Genomic DNA, 24,741 nt, shown 5'->3' on the forward strand with positions numbered 1-24,741 from the left:
TAAATAGATCAAATGCAATCAAAAGTGAACACTGAATATTCTGTCTTTAGTTTTTAAAGAACAACAGTTAAAACTGAGTAAAACCCAATTTGAAAAGTAGAACTTGATTTGGATGCTAGATATGTTTTGCCGTTTAAGGACATCAGAAATTTATTCCATTAAAATACATAAAAATCCTTTAAAAATTTCCACCACAGAGTATGCCGACGTTGTCGAATGTGAACAATAGACCCTTACAGAGCTCAGGTATGTCAAGAGCATGTGATGCCTATGGGGGGTGTGGCCCCTCAAGTGCTCCGTAGAGATAATACACTCCAACGCTGAATGACTCATTCTCACACACACCTTAAACATCATGCATGGCGCTCTCAAACCGTAACTCTTCAACTTCACCTGACAACAAACTGGGAATAAGTTAAATGAGCTGAAAGAACTGCTGGATTTTGGACATAAAGACAGTGAGTTGTTATCTACAATTGTGATCTTTTTACCGGGATTGTGTGCTGGGCTGATCTCTTGATTTGATTTCCACCGTCCAGGATTTAAACAGAGGGAACTTTATCGAAACTGTGGAAGTACTAATACAGTGCAGCATTTGCAGTTCACTTCATACTCTGTCTTTTAAGGGACATTTCTGAACTGTTCATGACAATGCCGGTGGTCAAAGTGGAGAAAGACTCTCAAGCAGACAACACCTTGTCGGCCTCCAACCCTCCACTGCAGTCAGAGGAGCAGCCCAGAGGTCGGAGAAGGAAGAGACCTCTCCAGCGAGGGAAACCCCCTTACAGCTACATCGCACTCATTTCCATGGCCATCGCCAACTACCCGGACCGCAAGCTGACTTTGGGGGGAATCTACAAGTTCATCACAGAGCGCTTCCCCTTCTACAGAGAGAATTCAAAAAAATGGCAGAACTCCATCCGTCACAACTTGACTCTCAATGATTGCTTTATCAAGATCCCCAGAGAGCCGGGTCGACCGGGGAAGGGCAACTACTGGGCCTTGGACCCGAACGCAGAGGACATGTTTGAGAGCGGCAGCTTCCTGAGGCGCAGGAAGAGGTTTAAGCGCTGTGACATGAGCACTTACACCGCATATGTCCATGAGACACCAGTTTTCTCTCCAGTCCAGATTGCCAGATCAGCCGCATATACCAACTCAGTCTACAACAACATGACGGTCAGTCCGGCCTACGGGCAGCAGCTGACCTCTGCATATTACCCCTCTTCCTCTCCTCCTGGGTTTGGACCTGGTCAGACCCGCATGTTCAGCATCAATAACCTCATAGGACACCAGACTCCAGCCAGCATGCTGGGATGTCAAGGACCAGAGGTGATGCAGCAGCCCGGACGGAGCTTCAGTCCCGAGGGGATCCCAAACGGATCCAGTCCCTGCAGCCTGGGAGCCCCAGCTTTCCAGGGCCAACCATGTGGAGGGTCCATATCTTCACGCTCCTCTACGCATCCCGGGTTCACCTACCCCGGACCACACGGCCACCCACACCACCATACACACCAGGGCTCGTATGGACAGGGCCACCACACCCAGGGGTATGCAGCGACGGGACGCCTCCATTCCTCAGCCCACGGGTCTGTGGAGGCCGTGGACCACTACGGCAGGGTCTCCCCGGTGCAGTTGGGCTCTTTCTCCCAGTATAACAGTGCTGCAGGTCCTATCGCCAACACTGGGGGTTATCTGAGACACCCAACGTACCCAGGGAATATGGACAGGTTTGTGTCTGCTATCTGAGCTGCTGAGAATCTAGATCCGAGCATCTCACCACCTTGTTGACAGGACATCAGAGACTTGAGACGGCACCCAGTGAGCCAGACATTTCTGCACGCAAATGTGATTGTTTTTCTTTGTACATGACATTTGATGAGGACAAAACTGAAAAGACTGATTAAAAAAAAAAACCCTCTCCTGACACAACTGTGATTCACCACATTAACACACACTACAGCCCATTTTCTATATTGTTGATGGTAATTTACTTTGAGATGCACGCTATGAATTTGGATTTTAATGTCAAGGCCGCCTCGCAGCATGTGAGTGTAACGATCGTCGAATATCTGGTGTGGCTGCAAGCTTCTTTTTGTGTCATGAATTAAATGTTTAAGTTTAATATTTACAACACTAGTGAGTTTAAATGATAGACTTTGAATTATTAGTATAAATTATTATGCTTCATGGTCATTTGCAATAAGTGGCTTGTATGAAGAACGTCAGCTTCAGCACATTTGCATGTAATGTAATGCATATTAGGTTGCCTTTTTGGAAATAAATTCAATTATATAGCACTTTGGTTCTTCAAGAATAAAATATTTTAAATATTGATGTGTTATTGCTGTTACAATTTAAGCATGTGTGCCAAAATATTACACCAGAATTGGGGAAAATGTAGTTTGTCACATATTTAATCGATATCAGTTATATTTGCAATAGTAAAAATAAAATACATTTTAAAGGACGAACCGATCAAGACATTTGTCTCCAGGAACAGAAAAGAAACGCCCTCACACATCTGTTTCTTTTGTGCTCACGTTGTTTTCTTCACTGTTTCAGCTCAGCTGGTTTGAAGTGTTGTCTGGAGCCACAGTATTATCGGTCACCGTGACCGGCCTCAATTATCATGTCGAGACGTCAACACAGCACTTAGACAGACGGACAGTTAATCTACCACACAGAGCCACTAATCAAGAAAATGAAGTGACTTGTAACTCGATATTTCAGCCTATAAAGTGAAGTAGTGAGAGTCCTTTGTCTCAACAAGCGAGACCTCCCTTACACAAAGTCTACATATCTGACAAGATGAGACTCGTCAGGAAATGCTTCATTATTGTGAAGACACTTGATTTTCCTATCAGAAAAGAAGCCTTGTTGATGTGGGGGGGGGGGGGGGGGGGGGTTCCCATAGTTGAAAGGGTCCTAGATTTTCTTGAGTGCCACTGAATCTCAAAATCGATGTGGATTAAATGAGGATGGCAGTAATCAGCAAGTGTCAAATTATAATTTCAGAAGGACAATAATATAATTGACCTGCACTCAAGATAAAAGAGACAAGGCTGATAAGCAACGCAGATGTGTTTGATAAACACCAGCCTGAGTGATGGTCTAATGGCAGCCTAGGAAGAATTGGGTTGATATTCACACAGTGCCATTATCTGATACTATAAAAAGGTATACAAGCAATATCTCAAACAAAGGAGATTTAAACAAGCTCAGGTATAGTCTATGCCGTAGACTCTATGGCCTACTGGACATTAATAATAACAAAAATAGCAACAGAAAATGAAATTAAGATGTCAGCCTATCCATCCACATTTGAAGATAAACTCATTAGTACATTGAAAACACTATGAAGGCACCCGTGCCAAAGGTTACTGGTCGTTGCCATCTTCTGAATGAAGTTCTGTAATTTGCATATTGCTCATTGGAAGCAAGAACCAAACACGATAATCTGAAGGGTGAGTGGTCCCGGTATCAGTACTACGTTAAACCAATCATCTGATGGAATTAAATACTGGGACAAGCCATTAAACTCATCAACTGCAAATGCAGTAAATTAAAACAAAACCAGGTGTAGAACACACAAGTTTAACACCTGACACAAGAAAAAAAAAAAAAAAAAAAAAAAAAAAAAAAAAAAAAAAAAAAAAACTTGTGTCAGGTGTCTTGTGTGCGCTTTTAAGTTTTAAATGTTTGCCGGCACAATGTAGACAAACACTGTTAAACTTTTATTTTTATTCCATCAACGCAAGCGTGTCCAAAAAACATCAAAAATATAAGCAGCAAAGACAATCCATAGATCATTTTCTTTTATTTAAATCATACTAAAAATAGAAACACTCCTAGCGAGGACAAAGTAAAACAATACGGACATAAATACAATGAACACGGGTGACAACAAAACATGTCAGCCGATGTATTCAACAAGCTGTTGGAGTTTTTCACAACTCTTCACCACCACCGGCAAAGACAGCAGAGTCTGTGTGGAGGAAATGAAAACCATCGGTACCTCAAATATTCACACATAAATTCAGCATTTATAGGACAGTACACAGTATCGTCGTGAACAGAAGAAGGCACAGAAGCAACATATAAAGCGTCTCTCACCTCTCGGACTTTATTGAGGAGTTTGTTCAACATCTGAAGCTCATTCTCACTTTTCTGCTGGTTGGTCTGGTGGATGATTTGCTGCAAGAGACATTACAACATCATGAACACACTGGATTACATCCTCATATTTATGACACTTCAGCTCTTTTAGAACACATGAAGATACTCTTAATTTATTCCAAGAAGTTAAACAAAGATGCTGGTATGTAGTGAGCAATATCAGTATACCAAGCTGATACTTACGTGTCTTTTTGCTCTTTCAAGGAGTTTAACTCTGGTCTGATCCATCTCTTGAAGACTCAACTTCAGTCTTTCTACCTACAGATAAAACAAACAGATAATCACTTAATTATTTTTAAAAAAGAAAGTATTTTAGCTATACTATCACACTATAAGTGACTGGAACATACCTCTCTCAATGACTGGATCTTCTCTTCCATGAAATGTGCCGGGTTAGCCGATTGGCTACCAGCTTTTCTCAACTCCTCATGCAGGAATTGAGACTCCACCTTCGACTGATGGAGAGACCGACGAAGCTCAACCACCTCCTTCTGCAATTTCTGTCAAAAATGAAGAAATAAAAAGTGTTACATTTGGCCAACTGTATTCGGATTGTTTGTTAAATCATAGATATGGATTTTGTGCCTTACGTTGTTGTTAATCTTGTGTTTATTGAGCAATTCCTGGGTCTCTTGTATTTCCACCATCAGCTTTGTCACAATTTTCTCATCCTATGTAAAGACACGTTTTTTAAAAGACACATATCAGTGGTCCTTCAGCTCGATAAGATAATTCCCATCAGTCGGTGCCCTTTTCAAACCCATTTTGCATTTGTTAGGTATCATAGATGAAGTCAACACCATGTACAGTAGTTGTTACCTGAGCTTTCTGCTGCAGCGCCCGATTTCCTCTCTCAAACACGCGGTTCAGACCGCTGAGTTGACTCTTCAGCTCAAACACCTCGGCGTCGTGTCTGCTGTTTGCAGCCTGCTGCTCCACCTGCAGGCCAGAGCTGGAACAATGCATGAGATCATGTTGGAATAGAAGGACAACAAACAGATTCCCGTGTGAAAAAAAAAAGCCATCCTTATTTCATCACCACACATTTCACAGCACTTACATGGTGTTGTGCCGCTCCTCCAGCTGGGCAGCTTTACGCTGTTGCAGCAGCTTCAGGGTGCCGACGAGCTCTGAGACGGTGCTGCCCAGGTCAGCGAACAGCTCGGCCACGCTGCTCTGCTTGTCCTCTTCGGGCTCAAACTCCACCGAGTTCAAATTCTTTTTCGGGGTGACGGCTGCTCGTGTGAAGGCGCTCGTCTCACTGAACAAAGCTCCACCCTGTGGCCCGGGCGAGTCTGAGGGGACAGCGAACTACAACTTCGATTTTTGATTTCCATAAGTTGACATTTAAGCCCCATTTGAACTGTATTCCAGTCGTTTAATTAAATGTAGATGCACAATTGAGAATTTCCTTCAGTTATTGTCCCTGTAACTAAGATGCTATCTCTGCAAATCAATAACAGTTTCTAAATGACTGAGACATGTTAATTCAAACTTCAGTGGGTCATTTTAACTGTAGATTATCTGTGGCCATGCTTGTTATCCGTGGGGGAAATCTGATCATTTCAACAGCAAACTAAATAAATAAGTGCAATATAATATTGAAGAAAAGGCCATTCACAGCATGAGAACACACCATTGTCACTTAAAAAAAAATAAAAAATTGAAATTGACTCATAACACCATGTTTGAGCCATTCAAATCAAACAGCTGTCACAGTGGAATCTCTGAGTGTCACTGTTCAGAGACACTCGTTTGCAACTGCTAAAGAATAAAACTGCATCGCACCATATTAACTAAAATGTTTACATCAGCTCTCGTGCCCAAATGAAACAGATGCAGTTTACCAAAGCAGTACAATTCGGGACCCAGGTTGGGAGGAGGATCACGGAGCACGGTTGGATGATGCACCTTGAACCAGTCAGACTGACCACCCAGCATGGGTTTAACCAGCATCAATGTGTCAGAAAGTTGTTGATAGTGATCACGGTTTAAAAAACAAACAGAAGCTAAATAACTGTCTGCTTGATGAGCAAATCAAATCTGTGAAGTTCCATTCTTTCATTCTAAAGATCCGAGCCAGCATTTTTTTTCCGGGCATGAGCTTCGCTTCAAGTCACATGCGGGGTGAGCTACAGTACCTGATCCAGGAGGTGCGTCTGTTGCGACGTCGTCTTCCTCCTTCTCAGCAGTTAATGCAACCATGATGCTGTCGACAAAGGAGCTGGAAGGGTGACGACGTTCCACTTTGGGGAGTAGTTGAGAATCCTTCTGTGGTTCTGGTTTCTGAAAACACACAATCCTGTATGAAAAAAAACGTACCACTTATCTGCAACTCTTTTCAGTATTTTTCTTAATTTTGTAAACCGTAAAGTTTGACACCAAAGGTAAAGAGAACTGAAGAGTCTCTCTCTTAAATGAACTTGAACACAACTAGTGCAGCAGTCGACTTGAAGTACAGTTATAGCCTTGCAAGGTATGAAAGAGACAAAAGGTGGAATCAGGCAGTTCTTATGCGTTACCTGGTCATTGAGAGCTGTATGTAGTTCATTGGTCAGTCCTCGCAGTGTGTGATGCAGCAAAGTGATTTCAGAGACCGCCTGAGACAGTTTCTGTCCGAGCTCCAGCTGGGTTGCATCGGCTCTGGACCTCGTGGTTTCCAACTCCTCCTGCAAACTCCTGTTCTCAAACCTACGTCGCACAGACAAGTTATCATTTAGCACAGAGTCAAACCGTGACACAACTTGAGCTTGTTGTAAGATTAGCACCAGCTTTGTTCAAGTTGAACATATTCGCTGATACCTACATTAAGTTACAAATAACTTCGAAGGCAAAAGCAAATACAAAGGTTTTTGTTCTGAACCGAAAGTGTTGTCAACCCAACAAATGCAACCCCCGTCATCTAATCCACACTCCTCCATATGATCGTTATGTGGGTGTCGTTAACTTGAACTTACTGGAGTTGGCTACGTTCTCCTTTGAGGTCCTCACACTGGATGTTCCTCTCTCTGAGGCCCTGCAGGTTGGCCCTCAGCATATGCTCACTCTCTGCCATCTGCTCCCTCGCAAACTCATTCTCCACCTGTAAGAACTGACACACACACACATCCAACAGAAAATCAAAAAAATGAAGTCACATACTATGACGACAGCATCTTACTTGGAACCCAGCTTCATGTTGGCTCATGGCACAAGTGTATAAGGAGTAAGAACCAGACTACAAGCAGACCGGGTACACAAACTTAAATAAATTATGTCACGCTTCAGTCTTCTCAGACAATAAAAAATAAGACGGTCTTGAATCGCAGAAACATTCCAACCATGCGAGTGTAAAGAATATAAATCCCAAAGCTAACCTCGTTCATCTCGCTCACACCGCTGAGCTGTGTGCAAACCTCCTGGAGCTGCTGGATCTGCATCTCCTGGGACTGTGAGAGGACCCGCAGCTGACCGAGCTGCTCCTCGCTTTGAGCCAGAGCCCGACTGAACTCGGACGCACGCTGCTCCGACTGACCCAGTGACATCTCCAGCCTGCAAACAAGCACAGACAGCACACAGGCAGGGGGGGGGGGGGGGGGGCATCAGCTGCAGTGTTTTAGGTGACACTTGTAGATGTGTGGCAGTTAGCGAGGTTTGCTCTCCGAGAACAATGTTGCCGATTCCTTCCGCCTTCATTTAAAATACAGTACTTGTCTCTTTATATACTGCATATGGACAACTGTGAGGACAGCGTTTTAGCAGCAGACGGTTCGCTACATACGAAACAGAGTTTATGAAAACAGGAAGAAGTGCAAATACATCATTTTACTGAATGGGCCTATGGAAGTTAAGAAGCGGTATGAAGAAGTCTGTGACACTGGAATACACTTTCCCTCAATCATGTTTGTCTTTGCTCAACTTTTCATATTACACCATTTAGCCATTACAACCTGAAGGTCATTGTGTCATCTCTGATGAGTAGAGATATTTATTGTCACCACTTACTCATCTGCTCTGTCCTTGGCGAGCTGGATGTCCTTCCATGACTGCTGCAACCTGAAACAACAACATTTTCAGGCCCCATGTTGCATTTCATTGAGGGTTTTTTTTTTGCATTTCAGTGTGCGTTTTCTTTTATATTCATCAACACATTTGAGATGTTGGAGGGTCATACTTTGTACTCTCAGCAGCAAGGGCCTGCTCCAGGAAAGTGTAGGAGGCCAAAGTGGAGGAAACCGTGGCAGACAGCTCCGTCGCCTTCCTCTCCAGCAGACCCTGCTCTTCCTCTCTTTCCGTCAGCTTCTGACGAAGCACACCCATTTCTGAAATTCAACAAAAAGAAAAGACATGTAAGCAACTCTATAGGCTGATAAAGAAGAAAACGTTGTTGAAAAGAAATTAAGTAACCAAAGAGAGTTTTTACCTGAGGTCAGGATCGTCACCTGCAGATTCAAATCACTAATCTCTTCCGTGGCAGTTTGGAGATTCATATTAGCTTGTTGAAATTCCTCTTCAATCTGTTGAGTAAAAGTTAATTTACTTTTCTTTTTAAATCATCTTAATACAAACAAAATACATATAAGATAAAGTGCCTTTGAGGAAGTGGAATTGCCAGACAGGAAGTGTCCACATGAACTTAAAGACATCATAGTCACTGGACCTGCTCTCTCTCTTCAACAGCTTGGTCTCTTGCAGCAAGATGTTCGTCCCTCTCTCTCAGAGCAGCCGCTGCCTTCTCGTTCAGCTTCAGAAGCATGGGAGACGCTTTCTGCAGAAGGGCTCGGACTCTGCAGAGCTGTGACAAGAGCACACGAAAGCGTTAATGCATTTAAGACAAAGGACATGCTGCCACCGTTCAAACACCGCGTAAGAGAGCAAAATGATATGAAGATACTGTGGCGTCACTATGGAATTGTGAGTAAATGTCAGAGATCAAACTAAATGGTTTAAAACAAAACACTGCTGTTATTATTACTTTGTCATTACTTTCTGTCCATTTCTGCTCACTTTTAGGAATTGCTACATACCGCGTGTGCGTGTGTGCGTGCGTGTATCAAACATACTTCTTTCAGCAAAGCAGATTGTTCAGCCATGGTTGTGGACAAAAGATCAGAAGCAGAGTTCAGCATCTCAGTGTGGGCCCGGTTTAATGCGACCTGTGTTAGTAATGAAAGAAACACAAATGAAAGACTTTCTGATGAACGTTTTTGCTGAATAGATTAGAGCAGCTGTTTGTTTTTGTCGTCTGTACCTGTTCTGGGTAGGTCTGGTGTAGGGCAGCGGACAGTTCTTGTTGAGAACCCACAATCCTCTCCAGCGCAGAGATTTCGGTGGCACAGTGTGTCCGCAGCTGTTCCATCGCACTGAAGGCCTGGAAACAGACAAGCAGACACACTTCAAATCAAACAGCATATTGCTTACAATAAAGATTTAATAAATGAAATTCTAAATGTAGTTTGAATATTCTCGATAATAACTTCAGTACATTTATTTAGGTCTTTTGCCACATTTGTTCGGATTGGTCTGAAGATTTGAAATCTGGTAAAGACATCCTTTGGGCAAGTAAGAAAAACATTAACATTGTGTTTATTAAAATGTCTTTAACTAAAAAAATGATATACACTGCATATGTTTGCATATCTTCAATAATCAAATTGTTACGAGTTCATAGATGAATACTTGATCGTGCACGTTGTAGTTTCTGAGATAAAGCCATTTTTTGACCATGCTATACGAGACTAATTTCTTCCGAAATATAATTATTTATAGGGGGAAAAAAAGCAGTATTCCCATGTGCCAAAAGACAAAATATAGTATGATTAAAAAAAGCAAGTCACACTCACAATGCTTTTGACGGACTTAGAAGCTCATTGAGTGAGCAACTACTGATGCCTCACTGCTCTACTGACGACTTAGAAGGTCTTTTGTTGCAGCAGCAGTCAGATCTTTTAATGCACACTTAGATGTAGCATCTTTCAGCTGTTAATCACGTCTCAAATGGATCTTTATGGCGTTATACTATGAATGTATATTTTTTTGTTGTCTGTATTTGACTTTCAAAAACAAAAAAAACAAAAAAAAGTAAGTTGTGGGCAAAAATGTGTTAAAGGCCTCACTTTGCCCCTAACTCAACATTATTGTAACTTATCTTTTCGCAACAAAAGCATGACAAAGTATATGATGGTTTTTAAAATAACTGGCTTTGTCAAAGCTAAAAACTAAAGAAAATCCTCAGCCTACAGCGGAGCCACTTGAACAAGGATTGGAATAATCACGGAGCGAGAGACAAAACATACATTGAACTACCGGTACTTAAGTCACATTAATTCATGAAAGAGATGTCTCCCTGTGCTTACCGCCTCCTTGGCTGTGAAGGTGTCCTCCATCTGCATCCTCATGTCATCTCTTTGGCGAAAAGCATCTTTTACCTTCTGCATCAATGCTGTCTGGGTGTCCTTCGTTTTCTCCAATACAGACTTCATCTGACGGTACTAAACAACAACAAAAGAAAACACACATCAACTAATTTGTTCCCACTAGATAATTCCACAGAAGCATGCGAAACACGTTTACATACATGTGAAACGAAGCTTTGCCGGTCCCCTCTGACAACGTCTCCTAATCGCCTCATGTCAGAGAGAGCAGCATCCGTGTCATCGCTCAAAGAAGTCTGTTGGGAAATAATTCAGTGGTATTAAAAAGCAAAATCAGAAATGTCAATGCATTCTTTTCACAATAATGTAAATCATTAAAAAGCATCTACCAGAGCCTTTTATGTCGAACAATTTTGCAACATAGATGAACACGCATGTGTGTTATGCCTCACCATGGTGACCTGCATGTCCCGCATACGCTGGATGAGGTTCTGTAGAGAACTTCCATCCAACTCCAACTCACCAATCCTGCTCAGAGCCTCCAAATACAGGTCTCTGTACATGGTGGTCTGCGTAAAACACAAAATGTATAATCAATGATAAAAAAATTAAAAAAAGATTGTGCATAAACTAAATGACATCTAAGATATCTTCAACGGAAAAGAATATACGGTAACTGCAAAGAGCAAACTCTAAATGCTTCACGTGTCCACCGTCAGCCCCTTAAAAGATGAATGTGTCCTTACCTGACTGAGTTCAGAGTGGTCTGTCTGCACCAGTTTCTCTCTGAGGTCTGAAGGTGCAGGGCCTGCAGAAGGACTTTCATTGGCCCTGGATGCAGATAATTGCTGCACAAGAGCCTCCACCAGGATCATGCTAGACCTTAACCTCCGCTCCAGCTCTGGTCTGGGGAGACACTCTAGGCTGCCTGGAGGTAGGCTGAGAGCACACCGACAGAAGGAAACCGTGAGACACAAAAACACACAGAAATCTGTAATAACCATGTCATATTCCAAAAAACATTGGAAACCTAACTAGTCCAGAGTTTAGACTTACTTCCACAGGAGAGGGTCTGTTAGCGTGCAGGAATCCACCACAGAGACATTCCTCTTTCTCTCAAATTGGCCGGATGTATTGACGCTGCGGTCCAACGATTTAACAGGAGTGGTGCCCAAACAGACACTGTGGGATTCTGCAGAAGTAGCTTTTGCCGATGGGACCACGACGGCAGCAGGAACCATATTTGCCGACGCCAAGAAAAGAAACTCTGCCATCTGCCGAAGCTGCTGCTGTAGGGGACCATCTGGAATCAAAGGTATGTCCACAGCCGGCTTCTCCACTTCAGGCTGAGGCACCGCACAAGGCTTTGCCGCCACATCCCCTACTGGCTCAGTGACTGGGTCTGACTGAGGCTTGCAACCTAGTGCTGTAGAGTTAAACCGAGGTTGTGGCATGGGGCTCTCCATGGGCTCTGCCCATAAGCCAGCGGGGTCGTTGGTAAAAGGAGCAAACACGCTCTTTTCCCCCTCCAGAGCAAAATTGTCCAAAGCACGACCCCTAAACGCCTTTAATGCAGCGACAGAGGCTCTACGAACAACAGGACTGAGGATGCCAAACTGAAAAGCTGACGCTACTGAGGGAAACTCTGACAGCACTTTCAAAACATCAGGGAGGTTTTTTGTCTGTTCATAAAAACTGCAAAAAACAGGTCCATCTCCAGTTGAACCCAGAGCGCTGTCTTTTGCCTCACTGGATTCATGGGGTCCATTGCTGATTTGCACTTGAGATACATGTTCCACGTGCATTTCGACAGGTGGAGTCTCTGCCGAAGTCAGAAGATGGCAGCAGTCAGAAGACTCTGTTCTATGAAGCATTGAGTCCTTTTTGGACATTTCTTGCATTTGACAGTTATCAGATTTATCATCCGATGCCTTCAAAGATGAGTTAGTCGGTGAAGATGTAGAGATAGCTGGTGGGTCAGCATCTACCACAACTGCTTTATTTTCCACGTGGCGCTTAGGTTGTTCATAGTCATCTTGAATGTGTTGCCGCGTAACAGAAGTAGGTACACTGTTGTCATCAAGGGGCTGGCAGATCACGGCCTGTTTGTCAGGCAGAGGTGACGTCTTCTGAGACAAGCCATCGGATATTTCAGCATCAATTCTGGCACTGCTGAAAGAGCTGAACGTGATGCCCTCTTGACTGCCAGTCTGGCTATCAGGTACCACTAAGCATATCTGTTTGACCTCATCCACAACATCAAGGCTGAATGGTAATGGTTCCCTCAATGGGTCATTTTCAATTTTACAGTAATGGTGATCTAAATGATCACTACTGTTTTGCCAGTCTTGGTCACTAGCCAAGATGCTTGGATCAATACCATAGTTGTGTGACTCAGCGCAGGTCGCACTTTGATCGGCTGGTAGAGGAACAGTCTCATCTGCAAGTTTGGTGCCATCGGAAATTTCAATCACACCTCCAGCGCAGTTAAATGATTTGAAGGTCACCTCACTCAGTCCATCGGCAGGCTTTTCAGAGCCATTTGTGGTCTCAGAGAAAGTGGTGATGGCACAAACAGCATTTTCACTGCTACAGTAGGGATGATCTGCATGTTCCACTTGACTTAGCTGGCCACAGTCAGAGAAATGTGTTAAATTTACACCGTTGTCTTGTAACGGTTCAACCAGCTGTGCCTTGGGCAGAGGAATGGTCTCATCCTGTAGTCTGGTGACATCAGAAACTTCCACCTCACTGCCATCGCAAACAAAGGATTTCCAAGTGATGTCTTTCTTTCCACAGTAGTCATTCGGAAAAGCTCTGAGATCTTGAGTTACTTGTCTATCATCCAAGTCTCCAGAGGTCAGTGTAGTGTTTGAACCTTCACAGAGACAGTCAACCAAGGAGGCATCTTTCAGCGCAGGATTGTAATAGGGGTGTTCAGTGTGGTCACTGCAGGACTGAACTATTGTACTGTCAGAGATGACAGTGTCTTCCGTTTCATGCATGCTTTTCATAGCCTGATCCTTGGGCAAAACAATACTCTCTTCTGCACACACCAAGAAGCCTGCAACCTCAACACCGGGACAGATGAAGGACTTGAATGTTACATCTCCAAGTCCACCGGCTGTCTCGGTAGTTGTATCAATAGTGGAAGCATTGATTTGATTCACTTTGGTGGATGGAGGAGATTGTAAGGGGGCCTCAGGGTCACAGAGAGGAGCATCGCTCTGTTGATTAGAATGAATGAAAGGTAAGAAAAAGTCACAAAAACATTGACAATAATAGAATTTCAAAATATAAGGATAACCTCACCTTTGTCGGTTTCACAACATCAGCACTGAGCAGTGATTTGGATTTCAACCTCGATGATGGAGTTGACAGATGCAGCATTTCATTCTGCACACTTCTCAGAGGGGTACGCTCTCCACATCTGCTTGGAGGCTAACATTAACAGAAGTCAAAGTATTATTAGCTTGTTCAGTGATAATGTAACAACAAATTGTGCACAAAAGTCTTACCAAGGCTTCCCCACTGAAACTTGACTTCCTGGAGGACATCACTCTGGAGTGCTGGGAAACGTTTTACAACTGCAAAGGACGACAAAAACGCTTCTATTAAAACGTGCTTGAAATTTTAATTAAACTGCTAGTGGGACACTAACGTTAAGTCCGTTTCTACAGAGAAGTCCCGTTAACCACCGTTAGCTAAGACAATAATATTACGCTACGTAACGATATAACGTTATAGCAACGTCACAGGCAGTTGGCCAGAAGTAACTTTAGGCTTATTCGCTCATTCACAAACGTCAGCTAACTACTAAACAAACCTAGCTTAGATGTATGATGAAACGTAGCACTAAAATATCAAGCAATGTATTGCTAAGAGTAATGTTAGCAAGGGCGTAGGGCTAGCAAACTACTAATTTAGGAAAGCGTTACCGAAGTCGTTAGCTAACGTAAGTTACCTTAGTTTGCGAACAGCTAACATCGGCAGCTAACGGACATTTTAAACTAAACAAATGATGGACTATGATCTGTGAACCCAAGTTATACACATTAACTTCCAACGATTACCAATCAACTTTAACAAACGCTATAAAAGCTACGCGAATAGGGTAAACCCTTACCGTCAAGCAGTCATCAACCGCGTTTCATTCAAAACACAAATGTCTGCGCTGCTATTGGTCCATTTGTCTTCTTCTGCTGTTGTATGACGCAGTGGGCGGACGTAACGCGCCATACAACACACTGCTGCCCCCAACAGGAAGTTATTGTCATTACTCTATGGTGATTTTTCCTAAAGCCAACTTCCCTGCCTTTTAGGTATACAGGCACAGTTTTTCTTTACAATTGTATGCATGAACATAGAAATAACTCTTATTAGTCACTGTCAAAATACTGGCTGACATTTAACCTGCTAAACTGCTAATACTTGTTTACTTTACCTGTTAATGAATTTAAACACATTTAGTTAAATTATTTCTGAAGTCCCGGGTTTAACATTCAAAATCATTCCCTCTCCATTATATAAAGGTTACTAAATATTTGTCAAAGATGAGTCACAATATTGTTGTCATTGTTACCCTTAACTTAGCCAAACCTCATTCAAGTTATGTAAATTATTTTCTGAGTAATTTCAATATTTTTTTTGAAGATGTAAATCCATGCATCTAACAGATTAATCATAAATATTTCCTTTGTCCTTTCACCACCACTCTCTTCCTCTCTCTGACTCAAAAACACACTAAGCCATAACTGGAAAGGGATTTACTGTCACTGTTGGTCTCTAGGCAGTTATACCAGTATTAACCTAACAAAGTCCACTTATTCTTGATCATTATGTTGGGTCGAAGGCCAGATATAAAAAACACATGAAAATAAAAATTGTACATCAAATTAACTTTTACAGCAGTGCAGAACAAGTCTTGACCAAAGGTAAACGTGCAAACAATATCATGAAGATGTATGAGAGAAGTGGGCAAACCTTTTAATACTTCATGAGAAGAACTCAATAATTTACTACATTTGATAATTTAATACATTTGTACAATCACTCGTATTTCTAGATCACTTGTACTGAACACGTACAACCATTTAATCACCATTGGGGCTTCTTGTCAGAAACATAAAAAAATAAACAAGTACAACGAAAAAAAGAATAAGCATATGTTTCAAAAATCTTTTATTTGATCGACTTACATTCAATTGAATGTACCTTGGCTTCCATGTGTCTGATTTTAGAAGGTCTAAACATTTGTCAGGATAGAAAGTACCTGGAAATGTTGAGATGAGGCCCATTTGACAGGCTGTGAAGCTTTCCCTGAAAGGGGTTCTCACATTGAAGCAATGTGTTGCTCCACAGGTCGGACCTGCAGTACCTCAGCAAAGCCTTGTCCAAACCAGCAGGTGATGTCAGCCGTGTCCAGGGTGAAGAAGAAGAGTCTGTCTCTGCAGCGTGTCCTCCTGTAGACTGACCGTGGGTCTGCTGACAGCACCCCTCTGATAGCGGCAGCAGCTTCCTCTGGACTGCGAAGGAACTTGAACCTGGGTCTGTCACTTTCAGAAGGCCCTGTGTGACATGTGGGTTGGTCGAGTTTTTTTCTCCAATGGCAACACTCTTTTATCACACAAATCATCATGCATCCATTATTTTTGAATATTAATCCTGCAAGCTGTATATACTGTAAATAGACATGTATACATGCATATACCGTGCAGAACCATGCGTTTCACACCCATTTTTTCACCTCCTTTTATCTAAATACTAGTTGTTATTGTTGATGGTTTTGTTCAGCTTTGTCGTCCTTGATTTCAGTTGTTTGTCTTTTTCTATCTTCCTGTAAATTGTTGTCTGTAAGGTCATTGTGAGCATGAATGTGTGAACACAAACTTGGCCAACAAAGCAGATTCTGAATGACTGTTTTCATATTCATCTCTTTCACAACAGCACCCTCTTGTGGACAAAACCACAACATCACCCTATTACCTGGAAGTTCGGTTTACCTGACAGATGTTTGGGAAGGAAGTCTGCTAACTCCCTCTCAGCCTGAGGAGTGAAGCGCACCTCCAAACTGCTAACAGGAGGCTGTCTGATCCAGCCAGCAATGGTACTGTAGGCCTCCTCTCCGTAGCAAGGGTGGTCCACAGTGGCATCTGGTGGTTTGGTTTTGGGAGAGTGTGAAACTTCATCCTCTCTTGCACAAGTCAGCCGGCAAAGGTCCCTTTGGGTCACATAGGCCTCGACCTCCTCCAGCACGTCGTTTAGATCTTTGTGGAGCGAAAACTGAGCACTGACTAACTGAGAGGAATCTGTGACTGAAATATCAGCTTCAGATTTGTCTGTTGAGAGGAAACAACAAAAGTCATCATCATCACTCCTTTCCAGTTTTAGGCCTGACTGATCATCACAGTCTTTTTGTAGGTTTAATATATCTGTTGTCTCATCTGAGCTCATCCTGGAGTCGGGGTTGTCGTACTCTGGGATGTAGGGTTTGACGTCCAGCACTGGGGTTCCAGCAATCATGTCAATGTTTGAAAGATGTATTGTATCCCCTACAAAATAAAGATAGGACAGCAGCAGGTTCAATTTGACAGCTGAACATTTAGACTTGTTGTATATTTAAATAAAGTGCACGCAGGAAAAAATATGATCGATACATTAGTGTCGTCTAGCATTAAGATTTGACACCAAATATGTACATAGGTCCTCACAAAGACACAAACACGCATTTTGCACGCAATCAACAATTGAAGACACATTTTTGTTAATCACACTCACCTACTATTCTATCAAGTCTAGCTAGAGTTAGGCCTAAGGCATTTGGTCGGTGGGGACTGCGTGTCGAGTACACACCAACTCTCTGACCGTTGAGTCGAGGAGGCTTCACTTTGGCTTTGTAACTCAAGTGCCCATTTTTGTGAAAGAGAAAGATGATCCTGAAGAGACCAAATGGGAAAAACACACATATGAAATAAACAGAGGATACACAAAGTCTGTATGTGTGCAGATGCGTTTTTGTTGAAATTGGCAGAAGAACATAATACAAAATGGGAAAATAAATCTCAAGCAATAAATCGGCAGACAACCAAAAACGTAGACTGCTTCTGTCAGAGGAATAAAAAAGCTACTAAATATCGCCAATAGTGCCAACTAAGTTTATTTATACAGCGTTAACACCAGTCTGATATGGCTTCATACGCTCTTATTAAACAGGTGAAAGGACAACTCATTCAAGCAAGGAAAAGTCAGTAGCATTGGACTCAAATGGCTCCATTAAAAATGCATTTTAACCAGTGTGCTTTGATGCAATCAAACCATAAAATGGAATGCCTTTATATAGACTTTTAATACCAACTGCATATGTAACTCCCGAAGGTCCAAATTAAATAAAGTGTCGAGGCACACCTCAAAAATCCGCACTCCAAACTTACAGCGCTTCAACAGACTGGACTTTGAAAGATATACAGTATAAACACATGCATGAGACCTACCAGACATGGGAGTATTGCTCCAGACCCACCAGAGCGTGCTCAGGGTTATTGAAGACACTCTGCTGGATGCGCAGTTCGGCCCTTGAGGGGCCACAAATGGTGGGCTGTCTGGGTGTCCCATTCTTCACAGAGAAACAGGAAGTGATGTAACCAATCGGGAGTGTCTGGATGTTTCCTGGAGCGTTACAGAGATAACAACATTGTTTCAATTTATAACATTTTTATAAATGTGTAACACAAGCGCATCTTTTCTTACAATTTTGTTTACTGCTTATGTACAACATAGTAACCAGTAACCATTCATTTATTGTACGTGAGGGTTTTTTTCTCTACTTGTAGTATTACTGAACTAGACATCTACATCTCAGTCATTGTCTTTGTGCAACTTACCAAGAAGCAGGCGTACCATTAACCTTGTTTATTTTTTAGGTAATTTATATATTTAGAATTTTGGATATCTCTTTATTGATATTTATATACTTGCACCTTTATTGATATTTCATTTTGGCACTCTTTCCTGCTTTCCACTACAACTGCTCCACTTTTTCAATTCCCATCTTATTTCTGTGCCATTTGTTATCAAATATGTCAAAACTGCCATAAAAACTATCAGATTTGCTGCATTTCTCTGATTCGTATCACTGCAAATTGAATATTTTCAGATTTTGGACTGACAAAAAAAAAAAGCAAAGTGATGATGTCGCTAATCGAGATCATCAATCCTGGTGTACTAATCACTTAACACTCATCCCAATAATAACAGACGAATAGATCATGACAAAAAATGTTTACATATATATTTATTTTACGATAAAAACAGAAAATCCTTTGGGACGAAGCAAGTTTTAATGTTTCTTATCTGATATATATGCGATATATGCTGAGTATATGCGATAATAAATCCGGACATAGTGTCGATGTTTTTCTGAGGAAATTCTGAAAAAACAACTTGTATTTCTCTTTATTTATTGTGGTTGACTTTGCAGTTGTACTAATGGTATTCACCTTGCTCTAGTGCAGCCTGTGGGGATGCTGCTGGTGCAGACGGTGGTGGTGTCTGGTCTTTATCAGGTTCACAGAGTCCAATCTTTGACACAGCAGACTGAATAGATATCATGTGTTTGCGATGACCTCGAACCGCACTGTCCAACATCTGCCTGTCAAAAAAGAATCAGATAAAAGTAAATGCCATGTCAAAAGACAAACAAATACAATGTAATTAATGGCATGTGAGCAAGGAAACACAAGGAAATGCAATACAACTTGATTTTTAAAGATAAAGTAGCGGTGTATATCAATAACACGTCTCAAGAAGATGACAGCCAAAACGTTTATTAACACCATGTCTGAAGAGAGACATATATAAAGTTAGTTACAGCTGTTAGTAAATGGACCCTCTACCTCAAGTTCTTGATTTCCTTTCTCATCACGGAAATCTGCTGATTCAGTTTATTAACATGCTCGCCGCAGCAGTCACACAGAGGACTCATCTTACTCAAATATAAAGGAGGACAAAAAGAACAGAATCAGTTAGCTTTCAGCTAGCTGGCTAAACAGCAACAAACCGCTCATGAAACACGTGGGAGTTTGTCAATGCGGAAGCACGCGTTTGACTTCCTGTTGGCCAACCAGGAGTGTTCCAGGTGACAGCATACCGGATCATCTGAGCAGGGGAATTTACTGCTTATGGATACCGTACATTGGGTATATTGTAATGTAAATGTAGGTAGAAAACTCGACTTGCAGCAAACATATGTCAATTACGTATTAATGTTGCAGAAGTCATTGATACATTTGCACCAGTTTTGCAGCCCACTGCATGTTTAATTGTTCTTTTATTTCTATTGTTTTTTACAGCACAGTATTTTTGTAATCAATTTATATAAAAATACATCAGTTTCTTCAAATATAGCCGACATGACCAAACATCACATGCTGGTTCCACTGCATGTTTTATATCAGCAGAGGTCAGCCAAGAGTAATGTCACCCTCCTCGTTTTCTTTTATTATTTTTTTAAATAAGCTTTATTAATGAATACAGAACGAATATTACTATTCGTAATGTTATGTTATTATTAGTAGTCGTACTTTTTCCATCATTATTCTGCTTACTACTTTCATTATATGAATAATTTCTGTCATATTAATTGAATGTGTTGTAACTCTGTTATCTTACAGCATAAACATTACATCTATTGCACTTCTGTCCATCCTGGGAGCGTTTTTCCGTTTTTTCCGTTTTTTCCGGTTCCGATGCGAGAATGTGTAGCCTACAGATTGTAAAGCCCTCTGAGGTAAATTTGTGATTTTGGGCTGCACAAAATAAATTGTATTGAATTGAATAACCAACCGAAAATCGTACAGGATAGTCAGTGCTGCTTTGAGTATTACACTAACTATACTACATATCAGACGTAAATATTGTTCTGCTTTTATCTGACAGCTTGTTTACAGATTAAAATGTAACATATAAAAGAAAAGATCATCTTATAATACAGTGTATTGTTATAAATTAAGCAGAATAAAGTAGTTGCATTGGCTCCACCTCGCTAGCTACAACATTAAAACCCTGCCTATGTATATGCATCAGTAATGATATTCAAATAATATTATGTATAATAATATTACACTGACGGGGCCATTCTGCTGCAAAATGAACACTTTTATTTTTCATTCATTTTGAATGCAGGACTTTGAGTTGCAATGGAGTATTTTTACATTATAGTTACTGTAGGATCCAAATATCCTCCACCTCTGTATGTTCACACTGTAAGCAATAATGAAATGTACTTTTTGCATTTATCAGATAGGGTAGAGTATTGTTCGAGTAGGATGTTTGTAACATTTTCGCTGTAATTTAATTTCTCCATCGAAGTGAAAAAATATGACAAATTCTTGAAATTTGTTTAAAATCAATAATTTGAATAAATCCAAATAAATCCATGACACTTTCATAAGAGCCTGTACAAAAAAACAATATAATATATTGTATCAATGTATCATTTATCATTTCTAACATAATAATAAAGACAATTATAACCACAGTCAGATGATTGTAAGCAGTGTATTTTATGAGGTGAATAACAACTTTTTACAAAATTATATAAAATAAATCCATAATTACAAATACATCATCCCCAGTGATTTTATACCCTTTACTCTTGAATAAAAGCAAGGAAAATTTGCTGTTCACCGAATACAAAATACAAAAAAATAATGAATGAGCTTCGCAGTGAAGAACAAACCAGAATAAATAAGCATACATGTTTGTTTTGAATTGATACATTTGTCAAATAAGCAATACATATGCTCAGTATGTTTGTTCTCTTTAACCAACAGGCTGCACACTAACTAAAATAACACTCGGATACAAACTGTGATCGGAAAAGAAGCAAGTCTGAGCCGAGGCAGTATCTGAAAAGTGTGTTTTAGAAAATTACAATACATTTCCTGGGAAATATTTTTGTGGAGGGGGTGTCGGGGACAAGGTTGGAATTGAGAATATTTCGTTTTGTTCAGGTACGTTGATCGACGATGTCCCAATCAAATCTAAAAAAAAGACAGGATACAATTCATATCAGGACAAAATGAAAACTCTTCAACAATAGGTAATGTAATCCACACCATTCATTCTCCTTGCTGTCTAATTTTCCTCTTAAATACCTCCATCGGCTCTTTTTTCTGGAAATGCAGAGAAGTCATTCTCATCTGGGCCCAAGTCCTTAATCAGGATCTGGTCAAGGGCCTCCCTGCCTTGTAACTCTGCGGAAAGGGTCTCCACCTGAGGAAGAGCTGCAGCAGGACCAGGTGCTTCAGTTGGAACAGGGGCTTGAGTCAGGACTGGGACTGGGACTGGGACAGCATCTGGAGCCAGAGCTGAATCTTGAACAGGGACTGAAGCCGTATCTAGAACTTTGACGGGAGATGGACCAGGAGGTGAGAATGAAAAAAGCGCTGGAGTCGGGTTAACTAGTGCTGGAGAAGTCAGAGTAGGAGCAAAGACGGGGCTTTGGATGGATCCAAGCAGTGGCCGAGGTGCAGGGGCAGCAGGGACAGATGAAGGTTGTGATTCCACAGCAAGTAAAGGGGATCGAGAGCCTGGTGTTTGATCTGGGATGACCTCAGCAGGTTCAGGGACCACCACCGCAGGAGCTTCCTGAGGCACTGCTGCCTCCTCCTGAATGACAGAGATCTCCGGCGTGGGCTCGCTCTTCCTGGGCCTCCCTCTCCTCTTTGTGCCACTCTCAGCCCTGGGTCTTTTCCTCTGACTCTCCACCCTGAGAGAGTTCAACAAATTCAATCAACCTCCTGGCATTAATACAGCTTTCTGTGATACTTTTGCAAAGCTAATAGTACAAAGTCCTTGACCTGGATCTGGGGCGTCAATAGAAACACAAGAGCAACCTTTGGTTTCCTCTTGCTCCATATTCAATATAAGGCAGAGGAATGATAAGCAGCTGGAGTGCTGATAATGATGTAACCTTGCATTGTGAAGTATCGTGTTATATAGAAGGCAGTTTTGTTAATAAAGCCTTGTTAAACATTTCTGATGCTAACGTTTGTTCTCTCCATGGCATTAAAACGATGATGGACTGTATCATTACTGGGTTGTACTGTAGATTTTGTCTGCACTGCTAAACCTATAATGGTTACTCCAAATAAAGATAGCTGTAAGGTCACTGCACTATAACATTGGCTAATCCTTTCTTTAAATTTACCCAAAAACCCACTGGTTAGTCTCCTTTTCTTCTGCTTCAGCTTTTCTCTTCCTGAGAAGATCCCTGTCCCGCAATCGGCGACGGATTCCACCTGTGAAACAGAGAAACAACGAGGGCAGCATGAAAGCATGAAACCAAAGAGCAGTATTTTTTATGCATGACCAGAGAATGTGGCGGGTGACTGATGGCGTATAAAGATGTGGTTCAGAGACTGTTTTTCTTTCAGCTTCACACGGGCTCGACTCAAACATTTCCACACTTGGGTTTAAAAACATAGAAAGAGTATTAACAGTAGCTTAGCTGTTGATTAAAGTGTATCACACAGTATGCAAATGAATAACTGGCACACTCAACTTTCTAGTGTGGAAATACTGAAATATAGACTTAATTTCAAAAAGAAGAGAAGTAAATCGTAAAAGTTACCTTGGTCTTCATTCAAATTTTTATATTCCAACACTTCTTTCTCTTGCTGCAACGTCTCCTCCATTCTGAGTCCTGCTATGAATGAATTCAACTCATTGAAGGCGGGCGAGCACAGAAATGAAGACAGAATAACTTCTGACTGTTTTCTTTTCCCACCCCTAAATGAATTATCTGGTTAACCATTACCGTAGTGCTGGAAGAGTTCTTGCAGCTTTGGTCTTATCGTATTTGTAAAGCTGGTGGAGTTGGCACAGCTTTGACAGAGAGAGAGAAAAATGACTGGAGCAAGTTGTGTGACATGTAGTGTGTGATAGGGATACAATATGTATGAAGTAGAGGGGGAAATAATAAAGTATTAGGCTTATTAGACTAAAATGTTGTCTGAATTAAACTAGAACATAAAAATAAATTCAGTTTTGCGTGCATGTTTATGTGCAAGCCAGCAGCTGATAGTGAAGCTGTGGCAAAAGCATATTGTGATTGAATTTATATAGACAATCATTCAATGTCTAAATGACCTAATATCGTTGGCAGGCACAAAACAGTTGCACAGTTCTGAATAGGAAATAAATGAGCCAATATTCCACATCCCTGCGTGTTTCTTTTTGCACAAATAATAATAATCACCAATAAACATATTAAAAACTGTCTTTTTTCTAATATAGCAATATATCATGAAGTACTTTGGGTAGACTGCTGTGTTGAAAAGCCACTAGACAGCCCGACATCAAGCAAGAAATCCTGTCTTCAACCGGAGTGGAGGCATACCCATCTTATCTCACAGATGGAGAGCTGCTCAGTTGGGGCGTGTTCTCAATCTTCTCCCAGCACATTGATGCGTGTGTTTGAGCCACTCAGAGAAAGAAGCTGTCCTGCAGAGTAAATAACACTCGGCTGCCAATTGCCTCCAGCACTGTAGGGGAAATGTTGAGGGTCCCTTGGTTCACTCATTTAAACTACCTTGAACATTTAGCAGTACCTTCAGTATCACGGTCAACTTCCAGCTGTTTAAAAAGAGCACAGGCTGCAGTTAACTCTTCAGCTGATAACAGACACACGACTGGACTCCTTCCATGTGTGCACATCTTTTCCAAATTACAGATTATTATCAGCATTACAACCACATGCAGTAATGGTTGTCACTCACACACAGCCCTATACTGTTGGACAATGCCATTTAAATGTGAAGAATGTGAAAGCAGACAGTACAGTGCCATCTTCTGGTGTACATTTTCTACTATATTAAACACTGATTTAAAAACAGTCTGAACAAATAACTTACACAAGGCCAAAGACTGTTTGGATATTGCACCCTGTAGATATAGTGGAAACACAACATTGTAGCCTGGATCCTATGCTTATTTGTGATACATATTTACTATTCGACTAATTAAGCTAAGAATTGTATCAATAATCCTACAAAAATGCAGAGTATAATTTGGGATTCATATTTTAATGTATAAAGGGCAACAACTCCTACTCAGTAGACTTCTACTTGAGGGGTCTGGTGTCTCCGGAAGTAAAGGGGGGTGTAGTATGGGGGGGGGGGGGGGGGGGGTTGCCCTCCTCACCCATGTG

At 41.4% G+C, this 24,741-nt stretch overlaps 4 protein-coding genes across 6 annotated transcripts; 1 reads left to right on the plus strand and 3 right to left on the minus strand.

Annotated features, from left to right (window-relative positions):
- The first annotated feature begins 339 nt into the window (after nt 1-339).
- Nucleotides 340-2,229, plus strand: foxe1 (forkhead box E1). Its single transcript, XM_079278054.1, has 2 exons — nt 340-458; nt 627-2,229. The coding sequence occupies exon 2, from the start codon at nt 646-648 to the stop codon at nt 1,747-1,749; it is 1,104 nt and encodes a 367-aa protein (XP_079134180.1). The 5' UTR covers nt 340-458; nt 627-645; the 3' UTR covers nt 1,750-2,229.
- Nucleotides 2,230-3,827: 1,598 nt separating this feature from the next.
- On the minus strand, nt 3,828-14,698 carry spag5 (sperm associated antigen 5). 2 transcript variants are annotated; one of them, XM_079279427.1, is made up of 25 exons: nt 14,659-14,698; nt 14,051-14,119; nt 13,845-13,973; nt 11,589-13,759; nt 11,279-11,471; nt 10,985-11,101; nt 10,736-10,828; nt 10,515-10,649; nt 9,410-9,529; nt 9,222-9,314; nt 8,819-8,953; nt 8,582-8,675; nt 8,333-8,480; nt 8,164-8,214; nt 7,536-7,710; nt 7,137-7,270; nt 6,702-6,870; nt 6,321-6,465; nt 5,240-5,474; nt 4,999-5,131; nt 4,770-4,850; nt 4,530-4,679; nt 4,363-4,437; nt 4,117-4,197; nt 3,828-3,988 (listed from the first exon to the last, which is right to left on the minus strand). In XM_079279427.1, exons 2-25 carry the CDS (start codon nt 14,087-14,089, stop codon nt 3,917-3,919), a joined length of 4,968 nt encoding a protein of 1,655 aa, XP_079135553.1. In that variant the 5' UTR covers nt 14,090-14,119; nt 14,659-14,698; the 3' UTR covers nt 3,828-3,916. The 2 variants fall into 2 exon arrangements, with proteins under 2 accessions (XP_079135553.1, XP_079135554.1); XM_079279428.1 differs by lacking the exon at nt 14,659-14,698 and adding an exon at nt 14,497-14,534.
- Nucleotides 14,699-15,864: 1,166 nt separating this feature from the next.
- Nucleotides 15,865-19,512, minus strand: trmo (tRNA methyltransferase O; the record flags this gene model as incomplete). The annotated part of the gene is made up of 6 exons (XM_079279262.1): nt 15,865-16,100; nt 16,535-17,083; nt 17,310-17,467; nt 18,023-18,197; nt 19,028-19,179; nt 19,424-19,512. 6 exons carry the CDS (start codon nt 19,510-19,512, stop codon nt 15,865-15,867), a joined length of 1,359 nt encoding a protein of 452 aa, XP_079135388.1.
- Nucleotides 19,513-21,069: 1,557 nt separating this feature from the next.
- Nucleotides 21,070-23,606, minus strand: hemgn (hemogen). Of its 2 annotated transcripts, XM_079278343.1 has the most exons (5): nt 23,350-23,606; nt 23,164-23,238; nt 22,741-22,831; nt 21,686-22,299; nt 21,070-21,571 (listed from the first exon to the last, which is right to left on the minus strand). In XM_079278343.1, exons 2-5 carry the CDS (start codon nt 23,225-23,227, stop codon nt 21,459-21,461), a joined length of 882 nt encoding a protein of 293 aa, XP_079134469.1. In that variant the 5' UTR covers nt 23,228-23,238; nt 23,350-23,606; the 3' UTR covers nt 21,070-21,458. The 2 variants fall into 2 exon arrangements, with proteins under 2 accessions (XP_079134469.1, XP_079134470.1); XM_079278344.1 differs by lacking the exon at nt 23,350-23,606 and having other exon boundaries at nt 22,753-22,831; nt 23,164-23,265.
- Nucleotides 23,607-24,741: the final 1,135 nt, after the last annotated feature.

The sequence above is a fragment of the Melanostigma gelatinosum genome (assembly GCF_949748355.1).
Source record: "Melanostigma gelatinosum genome assembly, chromosome: 11".
Lineage (NCBI taxonomy): Eukaryota > Metazoa > Chordata > Actinopteri > Perciformes > Zoarcidae > Melanostigma > Melanostigma gelatinosum.